Raw genomic sequence first — 19,949 nt, 5'->3', positions numbered from 1 at the left:
ATTTGTGTCCCATCTATGCATCCTATTAAGTTTGGAAGGCCTGCAAAATGACAGCTAATTAAACTACTGAACCCACTCTGAGCTCGCAGCAGAATGTATATCATAATTTAAAATAATAAAATATATGATTTTTACATCAGTTACCTGCAATCCTGTGGAATTCCTCTTTGATGTTTCTAAGAGGTTTGTGTCCGGGGAACACTACCATGATTGGTAACAGGCATTTTCAGGGTCACTTTCCTCACAGCTCTACACACTGTTGCCTTTCCGAAGTGCTCTGCATCCCCAATGTCATACAAAAAACTACCGCTTTCTGAAACGGAAAACTCAGAGTTTCCCTCATCTCAGGCTTAACTTACTCTGAGTTTTCACATAACCCGCTTTCTGGAATACCCCCCTGGTGCTTTTTGGATGTCAGCCACTTAGTGTCTCTTTCACCTCCACCAAAATAACCACTCAAATTCCTTTCTTCACTGTCACAACACAGACTGACATATAGTTTATTTAGAGAGGCACAATATTCACCCTCCTCCTCCCCTCAGTGTGTCAGCAGACACATCTTGTGTGTCCATAAAAAGGTGGTGCCAGTTTCCTGTTTGCAGCACTAAGACATTATTGTTACCTGTCCCATTCTCAACATGAACTTCCCCTTAAAATTTATCAGACTGATTTCCTGGAAGTGATACTGAGCCCAGAGCTCGAGCGTGGCCCTGCATGAACATGAACACCTTAAAAAAGCTGCCCAAAATAAATTAGCATTCATGAATGTGATGTGTATGTAAAGTGAAGCGACTCCATGAGGCACTGAGAATGACTGAGATCCCCATGCTGCCTTTATTTTTCAATCCCTCTTTGACTGCTGGGTTTGATTATTTACTGCTTCATCTTATTCATGCACTAGTTTCACAGTGACGACAGATTAAAAAGACATTCCTCACCTACAAAAGCAAAACATCTCAGCCACATCAACTATCAGAACTTCCAGTACTGTCTTCCTCAGGAGAATAAACCTCATCAGCACTGCATCATAAATAATTTTCACCAATTTCTTTATAATCTTACAGTGTTTAATTAAAATTATGACAGGAAATGATATAAATGTGTGTGTGTGTGTGTGTGTGTGTGTGTGTGTGTGTGTGTGCGTGCACGTCTGACTTTCAACGATGCAAAAAGAAAAAACAATTGCAAAGCTGCTGATAGGGAAGAATGTGATGGGAACCAGATGTGGTTTGAGCAGTAATTAAGTCACAAGATTCAATTTGCTTTGTGATGGCGAGGCTTTCAGCCTGTAATGCTTCTCTGCTCCAAAAAGTTAATTATTGATACATCATGAGTTAAAATGAACTGCAGCACATGCAATGGGAGGAAGTTTCAGAAGTTGTACACATGAAGAGGATGCATATTCTTTGGTGCTGACCCTGCTGCAGTGGTAAATATGTCTGTGATTCATCAGTACTGAAACGACTGACTGAATGATTACGTCATGAAAACTGCAAAAACGGGGTCACTTTAACAAAAAATGGGGGTGAACTGGACAATGTAGTATATCAGACTCTCATACTGGCTGTCAGGCAGTTAATGCTTTTGCAGGCTGCACTGAACAATGAGCAAACAAAATATAGTGTTAATTGTTAACCTCCATTTAAGAGCAGCGCTCAGCAGCTTCCCTGGGCTTTTTCTATGGGATCTCCAGGGACAGGGGCAATTTGTCTCTGTGTCTGGATGGACAACGTTACCTGTGTACTGACTAAAATGCTAATTTGCTAACTGCTGGTTATTAAATCTGGGCAGCAGATATCCCCCATGTTGACAGCTCCCCTACCAGTACCAGGACCGCAGCTAATGGGGATGCTAGCGTGTTTTTGAACAGATACTTACATTTTCTCACCTAAATAGATGTGAGAGCAACAGGTTGATTGACAAACTCCATTTTCCTCCTTGCTTTAGACAGATTTATTGTTTTAACTGCCTTCCTCTACAATACAAATAGACATGCTAGCAAGGTTACCAAGAACCTTCCACTGTTTCTGTCTGTCACCTTGCTCTGCAGGTTGTTGGGGTCTATTGAGAGTCTCCGTGAGAGCCACACTGCAAATGTGGTCAGAAGTGGTGTTGCTCGCTCTTTGGGGATCATATGAGATGAAATATGCCCACTGTGTTGTTTCTAAAGCACAGTGCTTCAGACCTTGTAAAGCCAAAGTCAAAAACTGCCCTGAGCATTAGCAGACATACAGTATACAGTTCATGGGACTTATTGCAGATTAGTGCTGCAGAGGGATTATTTATTTTATTAGAAACGAACGGAAAGGACAAATCAATGTCATTTCTGTCCAAATATAAAAACACCTCTGAGATCTGTTGGTTAATTTAGAAGAGGGTGTATGTGTGTGAACGTGAACTGCATTATTTTCGTTCAGTAACAAAACATTAATGCGTATTTTCCGTATTTTCTCAGATTGATGTACTCTTTTTTCTGGTTGATATATATATATTTTAATTGAACATTTATGCACACATTAAACAAGCGTTAGGCAAGTACAAGACAGTATAGGACATGGCAGACTGATAAATGTAGACTGTATACCTTACGGGCTCTGTCATTACCTCTGACCAAAACTGTCTGACCTGGGGGCCGTTCCAGAGTGCATGGAGGTAGTTATCTGTCATGGTAGGACAGTGTGTACAGGTGTTGGTATCAGTGAAGCCCATCAGGTGCATTTTATGGGTGGTGATATGTGTTCTGTGTAATATTTTGTATTGGATTAGTTGTATGTTAGAATTGGATGACATATTGAATGTGTTATTGCAGATTATTTGCCATTTGATTTCTGATTTCTATTGAAATTGACAGTTTGGTGGTAAGTTGTATGTCTGTTTCAGAAGGTCGAAGGTCATGAAATTACCATCCCTGAAAAGGTTTTCTGGTTGATAATAATACTGGCTCTCTCACTTGACATTGAGTTTGATGGAACAAAAGCAGCATGACTGTAAACACCAAAGTACTGTAACCAGAAGCTGCAGAAGGCAGTGTGTGTGTATCTGCCGTCAGACCCTGCCACAACAGGTTGTCAGTCAACAGACATGCAATAAGGGCCAAGGATGACAGTATATAGAGAAACATGGAAAGACACGAAGAGTTGAAAGAGTAGTGGGAAAGAGAGAAAATAACAGTAAAAGAGGAAAATGTTCAGGGGGAGAAATGATGGATTTCACTCAAGACACAAGTGAATCGAAGCCTGTCAATGACATAGGGGTTGATATGGTATGATTCCATTTAAGGATAACAACAGTGGATTCTGTGGTCTCACCAACTTGTCCCAATTATACCCCGTTTAGGAAGAAAATTGCATGAAAGCTCTCAAAAATGACTGGCATTGACTATAGCTGTTTACAGGGCTGACAAAATACATCTTTCTGTCAACTCATATGACACGCAAGAAGCAGCAGGTGTAACAGAGATTGCGTGTACCCATCTGCCTCCCAAATGTTTTATCAATAGTTCCTTCTTGTCCATTTACTTCAGCTGGATGATTTTCACACCTTGTGTACTGTGCGTCTACTGAATTCTGAATTCCCAGCCAGTTTAAAGTTTGGCAGCTTCTCGTGTGTTGTGTGCAGCTCATTTGTTTTATTTAAATCCATCGTATTAAAGAATAATGTTGTTGTTTTTTATTATTAGCTTATTACCTTTCCTTCACACATTGAAAGAGTTATCGTTTGCTGTTATCCTTCCTCCTCTCCGTACTCGCTGATAGATTGAACCCTTCCTCACTCACAGCCAGTATGGTGATACTGACTGTAAAGATTACATTCATTACACTCGTTCAGCATTCATATGGCATTGTACCATGATAGGCTTGAAAAAAATCCAAATCGAAACAATTTGCACTCCACACTATGACATTATGACATGGTTGCATTTATTAAAGTAACAGTGAAAGCATGTCAACATCAATAGTCTGGGAAACAAACAAACAAAACCCCACCACCAAGAACAACAAATAAAAAGTCAGTTCGTGGGGAAACTTTGAACGGCCTCCCTTAATTTTGCTCGCAGTTTTTCAGATTTTGATTTGAATGGTTATTTTTGTGGCAAGCCATTGTTCTGAAGTTGTATCACATAATACATTCAAATCTGTTCCAATGACTGGCCCAGAGGAAAACAAAATACTTCTTCTTGTTCCCTCTGCGCTTGCAATAAAACTACTTTAGCTTCATTTACAAAATTAAAAAAAGAAGCTGGGATATGTGGAGAGACATTAACACTCAAACGTAAAGCTGCCACTGTTCTCTTTTGACTGGAAATAATGATAAAGTGCTTCAGTCTGAAACATAAACCCGCTGTAATATTGCTAAATCACAGCGACTAAACATCAACTGTCTGTTAATGGGACAGAGGTACACATAACAGCTTTGTTTCATGCAGGCACATATCAGGAGCTTTAAATTGTACTGTGTAGGGTTAAGGTGGGTGAACATGCAAAGCAGAAATGATCATTTGTTAATATTCATGATGACTTCACTACCTGAACGACTACTTTTCTGTTATGTGTGGGCATGTCATAGAACTAGACACCACGTTTAAATGATCCATTATTTTTGAATTCACAGTGCTTCAAACACAAATAAACCCACTGTCTCCTGTAAGGTGTCCATGTATCCACAGGTCCGTCTTACTGGGCAGTTTTTCAAAGAAGCTCAAACTCACTATAAACGTTGCTAACAGCTCAAGTTAGAACTACGGAGACTATGCTACGGTGTTGTCCAGCAACTTCTAAATAGTGTTGGCATCAAATGTCAAGTCCAGCAGCTAAATGGCGAGTCACGATATGATAAGGTTACTCTACGGAGATTCAGAGAAAGATATGCTCTTTTTACGTCACCATGTCCACTCCTGCATGTGAGAGAGAAGAGACAAATCCACTAGAGGACAATACCTGGCTGTGCTATTTCAAGGCATTTTTCACAGCTTTGTAACATTGAAGTCAAAATGTCACAAAAAGCCCATCAAAACTAACAAGCCAAAAGAAAAACAACTGTTTTGATGTGACCATCAAATATATTTCAACCAGCTTCACAGTAACCAACAGAGCGGTGTTCACTAGTTACAGCAACACAAAATACTGTAAATTTTCAAATTAAGAACATTGATTGAGTTTCTAATAATAGGTGAGGTCATAGACGATGTGAATATAAGCCTGGTGTCTAATAAAGGCCTGGTGAAAAAGTCATTGAGCATGGTGAAATTACCTGTACTATAATGGCTTACAAAGTAAATTCAGCAAAATGTATTTTTCCACAGCACTAATCCCATCACGAGATTCTCTTCTTAAAGGAACAGTTTGGCTTTTTGGGAAATAGACACATTTGCTTTCTACCTACGTGATGCGTGTGATAACTTTATTTATTACTTTAACAATAATACTGTTCCCACTCATTGAGTAATTCCAGTCATTTGGCGTGAAGCTAGCTTGCACTGTCAACTCAACATTTCCTGCAGAACTATCTTGTGCTGTGAAATATACATTAGACCGAATTTATTAAGATGACAGGTAAACATAGAGGAAGTGTTAGGGTTGTAATAGCAAAAGGCATCAACAGAAAATGAAACAAAAGTTGTGCTAAAATATGATGAAGTAAAAAACAGAAACCAGTATGAGCCTATTTGGAAAATAAATGTGTAAGTAAAGTTATTTGAGAATCTACAGCACTTTAAGTATGAGGACTATTTTGTATTATACTGAGATCTTACATAATTACATAAACATGCTTTGTACAGCACAGCCAACTTAATTACAGTACAAAGACATAAAGAACAAACAAAAATGCACAGCTCTGTGATGAATGCTGTATATAGTCCTCTCTCACTGCTTTGCTCCTCTGGTGCTCGTCACAGATGTCAGTCAGTCAGAGAGGAAGGATTAGCAAGACAGAAAGGAAATACCAATGAACAGAAGGTCCAGGAGAAACAGTCCCATGTTGTAGCATAGGGGGTCAGCTTGAAAACTCAAAGTGATGGCTCGCCATTCGCCACTGATTTTGAAGTTAAAGGCTCATTGTCAGGTTCCCCAATAACATCCAATTGGACTGGCTGCTGAAACAATACCACAGACATAGAGATTAAGGACATGATCGGGACAGAATGAGACACAGCATCACAGATGAGCTTAACAACAGAAAACTTTGTTGCTATAATTGAGGTTTATAACCTGGGGCTCAGTTCTTTTCTGTCCGTTACATAAACTGGGATTCATCTCTGGAGGTCACATTTTCACACAGAATGAAGGAAGACATTATAGAGACAATACACTGAGCACAGTGGGGGCTGCTGATGGCACATTTGGTTTGGCTATGGTCCAAAAGTATACATACGGTTATGAAACAAACATACATTCATTTAAATCAGAATAAACATGTCTCCCTCTGTCTTCATCCTTATTATTACTTACAGGAAACACATGAGTACTGTTTGTGCCGTACCTGATTGCTCTGCCTTTGTCCGTTCTGTGTGTGATTTCTCTGTGTGAAAATAGGATTGGCGTTTTCCTTGGGTGCGTTCTGTCTACCTCCCATCTGGTTTGTAGCACCAACACCATTTGGTTTGTGGAAGCAGAGCACCTTCTGGAAGCTCTGCTTGAAGTTGTCGGAGAGAAAGGCGTAGAGCACTGGGTTGGCACAGGAGTTGACGTAGGTGAGGATCACCAGGAAGAAGTAGACGGTGGTTTTGTTCTCAGGGATGATATGGATCAGGTTGACGATGTTGGTGGTGAAGAAGGGCAGCCAGCAAAGGACAAACACCAACACGATGATCACCACCATGCGCGTCACCTTACGTTCTGACTTACGCCGCTTAGTCAGGCCTGCACGCACACCTGCTGACCTCACCTGAAAGTGAGATGGTTGATTGGAAAGGTTTTGTGAGATTATGAAAACAGAAAATTCAAAGTAATAATAATAGTAGCAGAGGCCAGTTTTTTTGCCTTATTACCTTGATGACGATGAGCAGATAGCACAGGCAAATTACAACCAGAGGACCAAAGAAGCTCAGGATAGATGTGTAGAGGATGAAGACAATGGACCACAATTCATGAGGCTCAGGCCATGTTATGTTGCAGGTGTTGAACTCCTCCTGTACATGTGAGTAGATTGTGACCGGCAGCACAATCAGAAAGGACACAACCCACACCATGGTATTAAAAACCTTGGCCACCTGTGGCTTCCGCCATTTGGCACTGCGAATGGGATGAACCACAGCCAGGTAGCGATCAATGCTCATCACCGTCAAGCAAAAGGTGGAGGCGAACTGGCTCATGGCATCAGCAGTCATGCACACCTTGCAGAAGAAATCCCCATATGGCCAGTAGGAAAGCACACTATTAGTGCCCAGGAAGGGAATTCCCAGGATGTAGAGTTCGTCCGCCAAGGCTAAATTAAGGATGTACATGTTGGTTACTGTTTTCATTTTGGCGTAGCGAACCACCACATAGATGGCCAGCGTATTACCCAGAATTCCCACAATGAAGACAATGGTGTAGACGACTGCGGTGACCACATCGAAAGGCATTGGTACAGCCACGTCTGACATGTTGCTGGAGGTGGGGTAGCTGGGGTAGGACTGCGAGGAAGGCATGCTGTTGTTCTCAGATAGCGACATCCAATTGTAGCCATCCATGTTGAAGGAGGAAGTGCTGGATTACAGTAGGAAATAACTCATGAGAGAAAAGACAGACACAAATTTCTGATTATTTTATAGGATACTTAACAACAATCCATGTTAATAATACAATTATGTCATGTCTACCTTTTGAAATGTTCTCACTCACAACAACCCATTGCTCTCAGGGCAAGATGCCCATATTTACCCAGAATGAAGAGAAACTTTCCACTGAATTGCCTGGGCATGTGGCCAACATGCCATTTTGCTTAATGGAAAATTGCACTTTAGAAGAAGATGACATTTGTTAAGAAGGTTCCAATACTGTCACTGCCATTGAATTCGATGTCTGTGACGGGGGAACAAAGACAGAAAAAAAAAAATCCCATGCAGCCAAGTGGCAAGTAGCCCACACCCTAAAGAGCAGTGATAAATGATGTTAACATTAACCCTGCTGATGTGGGTTTTTGCGCCAAATATGTACAGTAAAATGTATTGTTTTGTAAAATAGTTCCCTGGTTTTGTGAAATCTGTCCAGCGTGCAAATGTTTATTAATTCTGTGGTTTAATGATAAACTGTAGCAATATATTTCATCATAAAAACATGTTGATGATATGCAACTGAAAATTCAATCACCATAGGCTCATTGAGGTGGGTGGAGTGCACATGAGGACGACTTTATTGACAGTCAGGATGTTTGCTGCAACTTTGCTCTTCTGCATTGATGCGCTGATACTCAGCTTCTGATAACAGCAAGTTTTAGCTAAAGCTGAAAAAATGCTCAACACTAGTCATCTTTGCATAAAATGTCTCATGATCCTGCATCCTTTCGTGTCCATTTCTCTCAAATCTTTGCATTGCATTCAAATAGTCACTTTTCCTTTCCTCCTCAGTGCACTTGCTTTGTTATTGATGGGCAGCTAAAGTGTTTCAAGAATGCTGATATTTATTTTAATGAGGACATTTTCATTGAAAAAAAAATCAGTAAAGGTATCATGTTTTGTATGGGATCTAGAGGCTGTGAATTCCTCCCCAATAGGCATAAATGTAGCTATAGTCTGCAATGAGAGAATTGACGCCCTAATAGTGTATTCATGCTGCCATGGTGAGAGTGGCCAGTGGCTACCTACTGTATATGCCCTTACCTGGTGCTGTGGGTGACCTAAATGTAATAATAATCTTATAACTGTCAGCTGTCAGACGTTGTGACCCGAGGCTGTGAAAATGTGTTGCACAAATAAATGGTCTGACGTGCAGATTCACTGAACCGCGCTTCAAAACACGGGAGTGACGCGCAGCCCGCAGCATGTTGTTGAGTACACAAACACCTGAAGCCCATGTCCCTTCAGGCTGCATGGGGCTTGACATTTTTTGTCCAGCAAACTATAAAAGCTATGGCCCACAGTTACGAGACTCCCTGGAAGCGTTCACACGCATGACTCATTACATCTCAGTAAATAAATATCAATAGGACTTAAAGACTCACAATACTTTTTCCAAAATCACATAAAATGAGCTTCACGTCCATATTCACACGAGAATTAATGACTAAAAGAAACCTGTGTTTTATGAAACAGCTCCAAACTTATTCATGCTCTTGTTTTTAATTAATTGATTGATTAATTATTGACGAATTTTATTGCTTTTTATTAGTACATTTCGCTCCTTGTGTCTCCTGTTTTTAATACCCGTACTTTTCTTTTAAAGCACTTTGAGGTGCATTTCATAAACATTCATAAACACAACATTACATAAAATGTTTTATAAGTATAAAACGCGATATTGTAAAATATGAACATTCCTATCTTTCTCAAGAAGAATTGAAATTAATTTTCTTTCATAAACACACTGTTTTCTTGTAAATGCCGTGGCATCAGTAGATGGGATTCAGCCTACCTGTGCGCTCCTGTGCGCTTTATCCTCTCCGCTATCCGGTGGCGTGATGCGCGTCTCCCGCGGTACTCATGCGGTTTTGGAAACGTGCACTTTCTCTGAGGTCAACTCTCTCGCTCTTTCCCCCCGTCGCTTGAAAGAGACATTTGACTCTTCATCTTGAGGCATTTTCTTGATGTTGGCACGCTCAGATTTCCATGGTCAGAGGCGCAAATTCGACACTTTGCTTGATCTTGCAGGATTTTTCGTGCCGGAGGAAATCATGCGCACTGAGGAGGTGCGCTGATGAGAAGTCACTCATAGGGTCACGTAGCACCTCCACGGATTGCCAGTATTTATGTGGAAAACGCCACCCCGCCTTTTGGATGCGAAAGTCCCACCCATGGGTGGTTGTAATCACTTCATAGCTCAGACCAGTTTTTGGTGTAAGAGCTCCCGCTGCAGCCCTCTTGTCCTGTGCAGCACAGCTTTTTATAGCTATTTCAGTCAATCATGAAGTGATACTGACTTCACAGACAGAGAGGGACAGGAATGGAGTAATGCCCACAAAGAGCCTAGGGAACAGATCACCTTGGTGGTGGCCTGGGGCACCTGAGATGGAGGGAGAGAAATTAGGCTGAAATGGAAAAAGAGTGGAGGGAGGATGAGGTTTTGCTCTGAGGAGACATTTGATGGTAATTGTCTTGGAAAGCTGCCTGCTTTTAAACCACTAACTTTGTGTTGTTGTCATTCTGGTTAGTGCAGCGTTAACAATGGGCTCCCACACAAACAAAAGAAATGCCTTACTCATATCTGTTTCTGGCCAGTCTATAGGGAACAGGTACAGGTGTGTGTCTGTGTGTGTGTGTGTGTGTGTGTGTGCGTGCAATCCACGCGCCACCATGCGAGAGTGTGCGTATGTTTACAGTGTCCTACTCCATTCCTGCATTTTCCATCAGTCTGCAGCATCAAAGGAGGTTAAAAAAGGCCAGTGGCAAGTGGATGACGTCTTATTCTTCATAGGCTGTTTGACTGGTTCTATAAGCAGACTAGGGAAGATTTAAGAGACTTATGATTGTCACACAGCTGTGTGTGAAGGCTTGCCCTGAAGGGACAGTGGTGTGTGGTGGCACTCAGGTTGCCAGGATAATGAGATGGCTCATTTACACTGTGCTTTCTCCAGTGTGGGCAGAACCAGCTCTCATTTCCAAGGTTACAATGGCACAAAAAACACAAATTAGTGGAATGTTCCTTTAAGTACACCTAGCCACAGCTAATGCAGTCTAATATAACAACACTGTAATAAATCCAGTTTTTAATCTACTCTCATTGATATAAATTGGGCAGACACAATATTAGAAACATGTAAGTTGAGTTTTATTTTACTGCTGACCTGCAACAGTGATGCATAAATTAGTGTCATCTAACATAATCTCCACCATGTTCACCACATGCTGGCTTAATGTGAAACATAAAATATTGCTGTAGATGGGACTGCAGCAACTCTGTCAGCTGAATGCACACTGTACTACTACAAGGCAGAACCAAAATAATCACTGGAGATATGTGTTAGTTTTAAAGGATCTGCAGTGTTAGCTGGAAGCCAGCCTGTCGTCGATGAGCTGAAACTCTCACAAAGACTGAGCAGTAAATTGCTTCCTTATAAACTACTGTGTTGTGTTACTACTACTCCACCCGTAGCACATGTGCAGTTTTCTCCTTGCTCTCTGTCCTTCTCTTGCTCAAATGAGTCACTCTGGCTTCCAGTTCGCATGCACCTCTTGTCTTTCTATATCAAGCTTCCTCTCTCCGGGCATGTGCACTGAGATGATATCAGAGTGGTGTCAGTCACCGACTTCGTCTGGCTGATGACAAAAAGCTCAAGGATCGATGGGAGCCCGCTCTCAATGGTAACAGGAGTGCTACTTGTGTGTATGTGTGTGGTGTTTGTGCGGTGTTTGTGTGGCCAACAGGAACTCTACACCAAACTGAATCAATGCTCCACCTCTGATCATCAAGAGGAGACAGAAATGTGTCTGTGTGTTTGTGTGGAGGGGAGAGTTGATTGGAGGAGAAGGACAGAGAAAATGAGAAGAAGGACAACATCTGTGGTTGAGACTGAGGTCAGAAGATGAAACAATGATCTCTGTGCCTGTATGGTCAGCTGATACTCTTCCTCTGCAGTCACCTGTGCACATTACCTCTGTCTCAGCCACGATCTACAGTATCTGAGATATAACGGCCGTTTGGAAAACATTGTTGACACTTTGTTGATGGGCGAGTCAGCTTTGAAAGGCTTCCTGTTTGCATCGAACGTACATGCAGTATCCTTTCATTTCCTAAAGCTGGCACTGGGCTGTAGACAGCTGTTAACCAACAAAACTAGTTATTTGCTTAATTCTATCACTGCTTTTGAAGTTAATATCTAAATGGAGGAATGTGGCTGGTTAATGCCTTCCAGTAGCATTTTGATTTAAAATCTGCTGTTTCATTGACTTTCTGGCTGCACGGTGGCGCAGCAGGTAGTGCGCGTGCCTTACAGCAAGAAGGTCGCCGGTTCGATTCCCGGGTCGGGCGGGTCGGGAAGTTTGCATGTTCTTCCCGTGCATGCGTGGGTTCTCCCCGGGTACTCCGGCTTCCTCCCACAGACCAGAAACATGCTCATTAGGTTGATTGGTGACTCTAAATTGCCCCTAGGTGTGAGTGTGAATGGTTGTGTGTTTGTGCCCTGCGAGATAGGCTCCCCCCCACAACCCCGAAAGGGATAAGCGGCATAGAAAATGGATGGATGGCATTGACTTTCTCTATGGCACACTACTTCAGGGCTCAGGCTGTGTTGGTTTCTGAAGGCTATAATACACATTATAATACACACAGTTATTTCCATCACCCTGCAGACTGTTGCTACTGGCTAACAGTTTGTGGTCTTTGAACAAGGTGGCATTTGCAGCCACCCTTTGGCTACATATGTCATCTTAGCCAGCATTAGCTGTGACTGAGCCCCGTTAGTAATCTGTGGAAGACTGAGTAACTGCAGTGTGATTTGGTTCGTGATGATTTGACAGAAGCATTTGGGGCTGCTGAAAGAGAAAGAAGTCATTTTAGGTGACAAAAACAACAACAATTCTCAAAATCCGCATAAACTTGAGCAAAACAGATAAATTAAAGTCCCTGCTGCTGCACCCATGAAACTAATCATTTCATGCAAATTCATTATGCAGCTCGGGTCGTGTCCTATTTTCATTTATATGAGCTTTTTTAAAATAAGGGGAACACAGCATGCCAAAGGCATGTCAGAGCAGCACCGAGTCCATCTCAAGTGGCTGCCGTCACCATTATTGGTAATTTCCGAGGAAACCGACAGTTTCCTCGGAAACTGTGTCTGTCTCATTTCTCATTGCATCTGGGATTTACTGTATTAGATGCTTTGGAAGGGTTTTAATTCATAGCTGGGAATTTTTAGAGAAAACTACACTTCTCAGCTTTATATGAATTGTTGCTGCAAAAAATGCTCTTTCTCAGCAAGCTAATGACCTATATTCATTCATTTAGTTTTTTTTTTGTTGTTTTGCATACAAGGATTGTTTCTTGCATTGATTGTAGACAGAAGATAAATACTTCAGTAGTCCAGGACCAAAGGTTTGAACACAGATCTGCACTTTGTTCCAGTTAATGGTAATTTATTATAGTAATTAGGCCCTAATTTATGGGCCAGTAACCGTGAATGGCAAGCAATGCTACTGTGTTTTCATTCTGATTAACTTATTAAATGCAGCAGAAAAAACTAATTGATTTGAAAAAGCAGACTTCAGAACAATATGGATTAAATATTGTCCTCGAAATGTTTACCCTAATTTAGACAATATTAAAAATGCAAACTGAACATCATTCAAGCATCAAAATGGTTCATTTAGAGGCTCCACAGTTCCACAGTTTGAAGGCATAAGAGTGCTCATTCATGTTTTTTCCCCATTATGCTAATAAACCTAATATTTCTTGCTAACAAAGCCTGTTTGTACTTTTCCCGAGGGGCAAATCAGGGGAATTAATTAGGAAAGACTGAAAGGCTGTATGTTACTACCTACAGTAAGTAGACTGATTTGACAGCCAAAATTATAACGTGTCAGGATGCCACTTTTTAAAGCAGTTCCTGGGTAGATGAGGGAAGGATTTTCTAAAAACAGGCATGTTATTAAGCATTTAGGCAACATTTGGCTTTAACAGAAGTGACAGTGCCAGCCTGTATTTAACTCCCCAGGCGGCAGAAAAGGAAGATCAAGGGAGCTCAAAATAACCCCCCCAGAAGTCAGGTGAGTATACATGAGAGAAAGGGATTTGACTCGCCTAAAGGTGAGTAAACATCTTACAGCCTTGGAGAAAAAAAAAAGAAGAAAAAAAAAGAAAGAAATCCTGTCTACAAACCAGTTTGTTGTTTGTTTAAAGAAGTGCTTTTATTGAAATAGGATTATCAGCACCAAATCAAGAGGATACAAAACTTCGCTGTGAACTACTTCTGTTAAATGATAATGGCTCTGATTCATTATCAAGTTAAAGTTTCAGCATTTTAATAGCATGTCTGTGTTGATGAAAAGAAAAGTTGTCCCCATGCATGAACACTTTCTAAAGCAAAGAAGACTGAGATGAGATTTTATGCTTTAATTGTGCAAATGTGCAAGTGTGCCAGATGTGACCAAAGAGTGTAGTGTTAATTGCAATTAAGCATTGGATTAGTAAGCATTAGTTGTCAGTGGGATTGGTGGTGACTTCCTAAAGTCAATAATCATGTTTTTATTTTTTGACACACTGTAATGGAGCAAAGACTCATCACAGCCTGGTCCTGTTCCTCCCCTTCAAGAAGGCTAACAAAAACAGACTCATGAGCAAACTTCAAGATATTTATGTTCTTACAGCTGCTGTGACACTCATTAGTGTACATGAACATAGATCATGTGCATGACACATGAGCCTCCCACACACAACCATTATTAGCATCATTAGCTTCATCACCTGGGTCATGTTCTTTGTACGTGGATAATTGAGTTTTGAATTGGTTGTTGGTGGTTTGACATGGGGGCCTGGATCTTTCAGTTCCTCGAAGCTGCTTTGAAATTGATGTCAGGCTGCTGCCAGAGAAGATAAGGACCAGTTTTCACACACAGCATATAAATTTAGGAATGCTTTTCTACATAGTATAGACAGTCAAGTCAAGTCAGTTTTATTTTATATAGTTCAATCACAAATTAGCTCAAAAAATACCCAGTGTAAACATGCAGGTGGATTCACACACACACACACACACACACACACACACACACACACACACACACACACACACACACACACACACACACACACACACAACGTTTTGTGATTCATTTTCACAGTGTCCTCCTCTGATTGCTGCACAGTTGAATCAAAGGTCACTAATCAGAGGAGAAATTTAATGGAAGATAATGACCACAAAAAAGGGAACAGAGTAGGTGTGACTCCGAGTGACTCATACGCTGTTACTCTTATAACTGTCGTGCTCGTCTCAGCGGATCACAGCATGTGGTTAGAAAAGGATGCTGGAAGCTCAGATTTCAGGGCAGTGCGTGTCATTAGACTCCACATATACATACTAATTACATGCATCATACATTTTGTATGCACTATACACACAAGTAAGTTATTAAACTGAATATTGAAGAAAAAGGATCAATGGAGGATGACAGAAGGTGAGGAAAGACCTTTGACTTTCTGTCCAGTGGATACGAAAACTAATGCTCACTTCCTGCTATTTTTACATCTCAGACACAAACAACTTGAACAAAATTAAGATGTGCATTTATGATACATTTTGGCACCATTTCTCTGATGTTTAAAAGCCTACACTGATCAGCCTGGTGGGTTTCCACAACTGAAGGTCAGGTTTGGTACCTTTAAAAGAGCATAACTACCACACCAGAAGCCCAGTTTTACTGGAACTTGAGGGGTAATGCATCTTGTCAGTGATCGTCCCAAAGGGCCTTCCTTGGATGAAATTAAGTGTAATTACAAAATTGGTATAAATAAAGAGGTAAGTTTGCTATTAGTGTTTATTTTATTGGCAATGTGCTGGAAATAGCGTAGATCCTAGCTGTTAATGAACTAAAGATGGTGAAATATGGGGTATTGGAAAACTTATGACAGTGTATTTGTCAGCCAGTAACATGTAAAACAATGTGAATTTTGACAATCAAGGTAAAACACAGAGATGATTTAAAGGCATTTAACTTGATTTGGCTTTAAACATAAAAAATTAAAGGGCAACACTTCAGTGTTAATAAGCAGCATATAAACGTAAATGGTTTATAACCATGCACTGCTGCATCTCTGTGTGGTGTGGAGGCTGCAGTGCTGCTGACTGGAAGAATGTGAGGAGAGTTTTAAGGACGGTAGAGAAAATCATTGGGACTTCTCTCCCCTCCATTCAGGACATTGCGCCTAAATGCTGCATGTCCCGTGCCGTTAACATTATCAGGGACTCTTCACATCCCCACCATGGTCTGTTATCTATCTATCTATCTATCTATCTATCTATCTATCTATCTATCTATCTATCTATCTATCTATCTATCTATCTATCTATCTATCTATCTATCTATCTATCTATGTGTGTGTGTGTGTGTGTGTGTGTGTATATATACTTTTTAACTATTTTCTACCCTGCGCTGAGCCTGCTGCAATTGAAATTTGGTTCAGTGTACACCTGCTGTTTACTGAATGACAATAAAGTTTGACTAAAGTCTAAAGTCTAAAAGTCACTAGTAAGCAGATATAAGTCTTCATTACTTCTCCACTGGGCACTGGAGGCTGCTGTAGAACGCGAAATGAATGACAATTATTGTAAAACACAGTTGTAATAATGTATGTTTTCATAGAGGCTTTAATTATTGACAAATACTGTATATTCGTTAACATTTGAAATGGTATGTTATAGAAAATCAGGCAATGGTTACAGTGGTTTTAAATTGTGAATGGAATAGTAAGTTAAATATAATGGCTGATATATGTGTAAAGTGCTTATGTACATTTAATGTATGCCAACCTGGTATCATGCCAAAAGATTTTATAGACCCACCGGTCCACCATGTCAATGGTGCGTTTAGTTAGCAGTAAAGAATATGCAACATATCGTAAGACTTTCAAACTAAAGCTTGCTGAGAAACATTTCAAGTGACGGTTACAGTTTGGTTAGTTTAAGCACCAAAACTACTTGGTTATGTTGAGGAATAGATCATATTTTGGCATAAAACACTGCTTAAAACTCACACAGGAATGCAACCCTGTCTCCCGTGTCAAAGCCCTGCATGTGATACACCACTAGGTGGATTTTGTCTCCCTTTATACTTCTTTGTTCCTTTCACTCTTGCCCCCTGTTGGTACTGCACCTTCCTACCCTCATGTACTTTTCATGCCTGCAACACAGTCTGACACAGAAATATCTAATATGAACTATATCTACTACTTAAGGCATTCCAGTCCTTTGTGTAAACTCTGCAGTTTGCTGCAGTGTCTGACACATATAGTCTGCTGATCGAAACCCGGTCTGTCTTTCTGACCGACTGACATGTGAAGAAAAGCTAATTTTCCATGCTTCAGCAGCTCCATTTGACTTCAGTTCACTCACACAGATTGATGTGTCAGGTAGCACAATAGCTGTAGGATTACAAGTGAGATTTAAGTGACGTTTCCAATTGGTTAAAGAAAGAAAATAATTAATTGACGTCATACTTTGTAACTTTCCACCACATAGGGGAAGAATAGAAGCTAAACTAGAAAAAAGAAAGATAACACCTTTGACAAATCCAGCTCTATGTGCTGCCTGCAGCTGCCTCCTGATGAAAGGATTTGCTTTTTCACTTTCCCACATATCCTTCCACAGTCTGGAAATATCTTGCTGTCTCTCTCCTCCCTCTCTCTCTCTACCTCTATCTCATCAATCTCCCTGTCCTTCTTCTTTTCTCTCCCTTGTTCCTTCTCTTTCCATCCCATCTCATCTTTCATTGGCTGCTCTGTTTGCCTGTCAGTCCTCATGTGCTGCATTGGTTTTACATATACCTGCCATCACTGCCCAACACCAGGCAATTAATTATCATAAAACGCAGCACACAGTGTTTTCATGCCACTTGGATTAAAGGTGTAGTTATTTAATTTATTTGCTCTCTTGTTGAGCTGCACGGTGGCGCAGCAGGTAGTGCGCGTGCCTCACAGCAAGAAGGTTGCCGGTTCGATCCCCGGGTCAGACGGGGCCTTTCTGTGTGAAGTTTGCATGTTCTTCCCGTGCATGCGTGGGTTCTCTCCGGGTACTCCGGCTTCCTCCCACAGACCAAAAACATGCTCATTAGGTTAATTGATGACTCTAAATTGTCCGTAGGTGTGAGTGTGAGTGTGAATGTTTGTTTGTCCTTTCATGTGGCCCTGCAATCGGCTGGCGACCGGTTCAGGGTGTACCCCGCCTCTCGCCCATTGTAGCTGGGATAGGCTCCAGCCCCCCGCAACCCCGAAAGGGATAGGCGGTATAGATAATGGATGGATGGATGCTCTCTTGTTGAGAGTTAGATGAGAAGTATGAAACCACTCTTATGCCTGTCAGATAAATATAAAACCAATCCCAACTGCTGGTTAGCATAGCTTTGCATAAAGACTGTAAATAGGGGAAACTGCTAGCCTGGCTGTATATGAAGGTAATAAGATCTAAAGCTCATTAACTAACATGCTACATCTCATATTATTGAGTCTTTAATGAAATGAAGTGTAAGAACATGTGGTTTTATGAGGCTATTTTTTGGTCAGGCGCAGTAACTTCCTGATATATTTATCCTACAGAGACACCATGAGTGGAATCAATCTTCTCGTCTAACTCTGCAAGAAATCCAATAAGTATATTACCCAAAATGTCAAAGTAGTAAAGTAAGGTAAGAGCGCAGTATTATTACCCGCTGTTTGATCACGCTTTGTGTGTCAGGATCCAAAGTTCTACCATGCTATTTTTACTTTTTATGACAGTGATACTACAGTTTTAATCATTAACTAACTTCTTTTCCACACTATAGACATCCAGCATTTCATTATTGTAATCACTCTTTGAGAGCATTTGATGAACGGCAGTATCAGAATATATACATTGCACTGTGTACAAAACAACAATTCACTGTTGAAGAGTTTCACAGTTCACAGAACACCTGTGGCGCAGTAGAAAACGCTGCTTCAGTCCTCTCTGTTCATATTCATTCAAACCCAGTTAGTCTGGGTTGCTGACACAGAACACAATGCGTATAGAGTAGACAGAGTCCAGGACGTAAACGATAAAGTTGAGGATCGTTATCAAGGTGACAACCAAAAGTTTATCCCTGGCCTTGTCAGTGGGACTGTTAGTGGTGTGGAAGCTGTACAGTGGCCAGATCACCATAGCTGTCATATACATAGCGGCTGCCAAAACGTTATAGACGATCACTAGCTTGTCAAAGGAGAATGGAAAATAAGAGGTCAGCCGTCCCAGGGTGAGCAGGATTATAAGGATGACAAAAATGAAGCACAAGATGTACACAGACCCGCACCACTGCAGTCCTGGAGAGCTGAACTGGTTTGTCTCCAGGGACGTGAAGATGAGACAGGCAAGGAACGCCTCCAGCATCTTCATTATGCCGGGCAATGTGGAGAGGAACCCGCTGGTCTGCCCACTTGGACGAAGGCGAGTATAGACCACTTCCGCTGTGTACATCCCGAAACACACCCAGGACACCACAGAGGCAGCGATTTGAAGGTGGCAGGTCTTGCAGGTGAAAAAGGTGGGATAAATGGTGCAGACGGCAAGGCACATGAGGCTCGCCAGCATAGCGAAGGCAGCGGTGAAATCATCCCAGGCAAAAGGTAATTTGGTGTTGACAGTGGTGAACTCCAGGATGACAATGAGAAAGGTGAAGATGAAGCAGAAGCACCAGGTGAACATGCACCATGCCCAGTAAGTAGATGAGACATGTCCCTCGTTCGCCACCAGGCTAAAAGAGACACAAGTGAGGATGGTTGCCATTATTCGCATGATGCCCACAGGCTGGGTGACTGCCCGCAACTCCACATGGACCATGGCTGGACAGGATGAGTCTGTTTGTCCTAAAAAAATATGCCTTGTTTTGTTTCCAAAGTCAGCCGATTCTGCTCAGCACATCTCTCGGTACAGTGAAGATCCTGCTGACGAAATCCATGTAGGCAAGAGCCCAGGCAGGCATGTTCTCTGAAAACGAAACTCGACGTGTGGTGGTGCACAGTCAAACAGAGCATCCTGGGCTTATCTGTACACTTTATGGCTGTGTCACTCCACTGATTGGATACTGGTGGGTGTTGTCATATTCCTTCCACCTTATGCCACACACACTGGACTCTGGTCTTCAGCTCAAGCCT

The 19,949-nt window shown here is 41.4% G+C and overlaps 2 protein-coding genes across 3 annotated transcripts; both read right to left on the bottom strand.

The window, feature by feature from the left end:
- Positions 1 to 3,899: 3,899 nt before the first annotated feature.
- Positions 3,900 to 9,857, bottom strand: LOC139344129 (somatostatin receptor type 5-like). 2 transcript variants are annotated; one of them, XM_070982078.1, is made up of 4 exons: positions 9,552 to 9,857; positions 6,989 to 7,709; positions 6,481 to 6,885; positions 3,900 to 6,091 (listed from the first exon to the last, which is right to left on the bottom strand). In XM_070982078.1, the coding sequence occupies exons 2-4, from the start codon at positions 7,670 to 7,672 to the stop codon at positions 6,008 to 6,010; spliced, it is 1,173 nt and encodes a 390-aa protein (XP_070838179.1). In that variant the 5' UTR covers positions 7,673 to 7,709; positions 9,552 to 9,857; the 3' UTR covers positions 3,900 to 6,007. The 2 variants fall into 2 exon arrangements, with proteins under 2 accessions (XP_070838179.1, XP_070838178.1); XM_070982077.1 differs by having other exon boundaries at positions 5,622 to 6,094; positions 9,552 to 9,839.
- Positions 9,858 to 18,792: 8,935 nt separating this feature from the next.
- LOC139343204 (myeloid-associated differentiation marker homolog) lies at positions 18,793 to 19,635 on the bottom strand. The gene has a single exon (XM_070980694.1). It carries the CDS (start codon positions 19,633 to 19,635, stop codon positions 18,793 to 18,795), a length of 843 nt encoding a protein of 280 aa, XP_070836795.1.
- Positions 19,636 to 19,949: the final 314 nt, after the last annotated feature.

Source organism: Chaetodon trifascialis, chromosome 15 (assembly GCF_039877785.1).
Source record: "Chaetodon trifascialis isolate fChaTrf1 chromosome 15, fChaTrf1.hap1, whole genome shotgun sequence".
Lineage (NCBI taxonomy): Eukaryota > Metazoa > Chordata > Actinopteri > Chaetodontiformes > Chaetodontidae > Chaetodon > Chaetodon trifascialis.
Note: the sequence above shows the minus strand (reverse complement) of the source record. Positions and strands in the feature narration are given on the sequence as shown.

Bases quoted from the DNA above. Each gene is read 5' to 3' on its own strand.
- LOC139344129 (XM_070982077.1), bottom strand. From the start codon at position 7,672: ATGGATGGCTACAATTGGATGTCGCTATCTGAGAACAACAGCATGCCT. The intron at 6,886-6,988 runs GTAATAAGGCAA...TCTCACTTTCAG, and splicing joins ATCTGCTCATCGTCATCAAG to GTGAGGTCAGCAGGTGTGCG. The intron at 6,095-6,480 runs GTACGGCACAAA...GTATTGTTTCAG, and splicing joins GACAAAGGCAGAGCAATCAG to CAGCCAGTCCAATTGGATGT.
- LOC139343204 (XM_070980694.1), bottom strand. From the start codon at position 19,635: ATGGTCCATGTGGAGTTGCGGGCAGTCACCCAGCCTGTGGGCATCATG.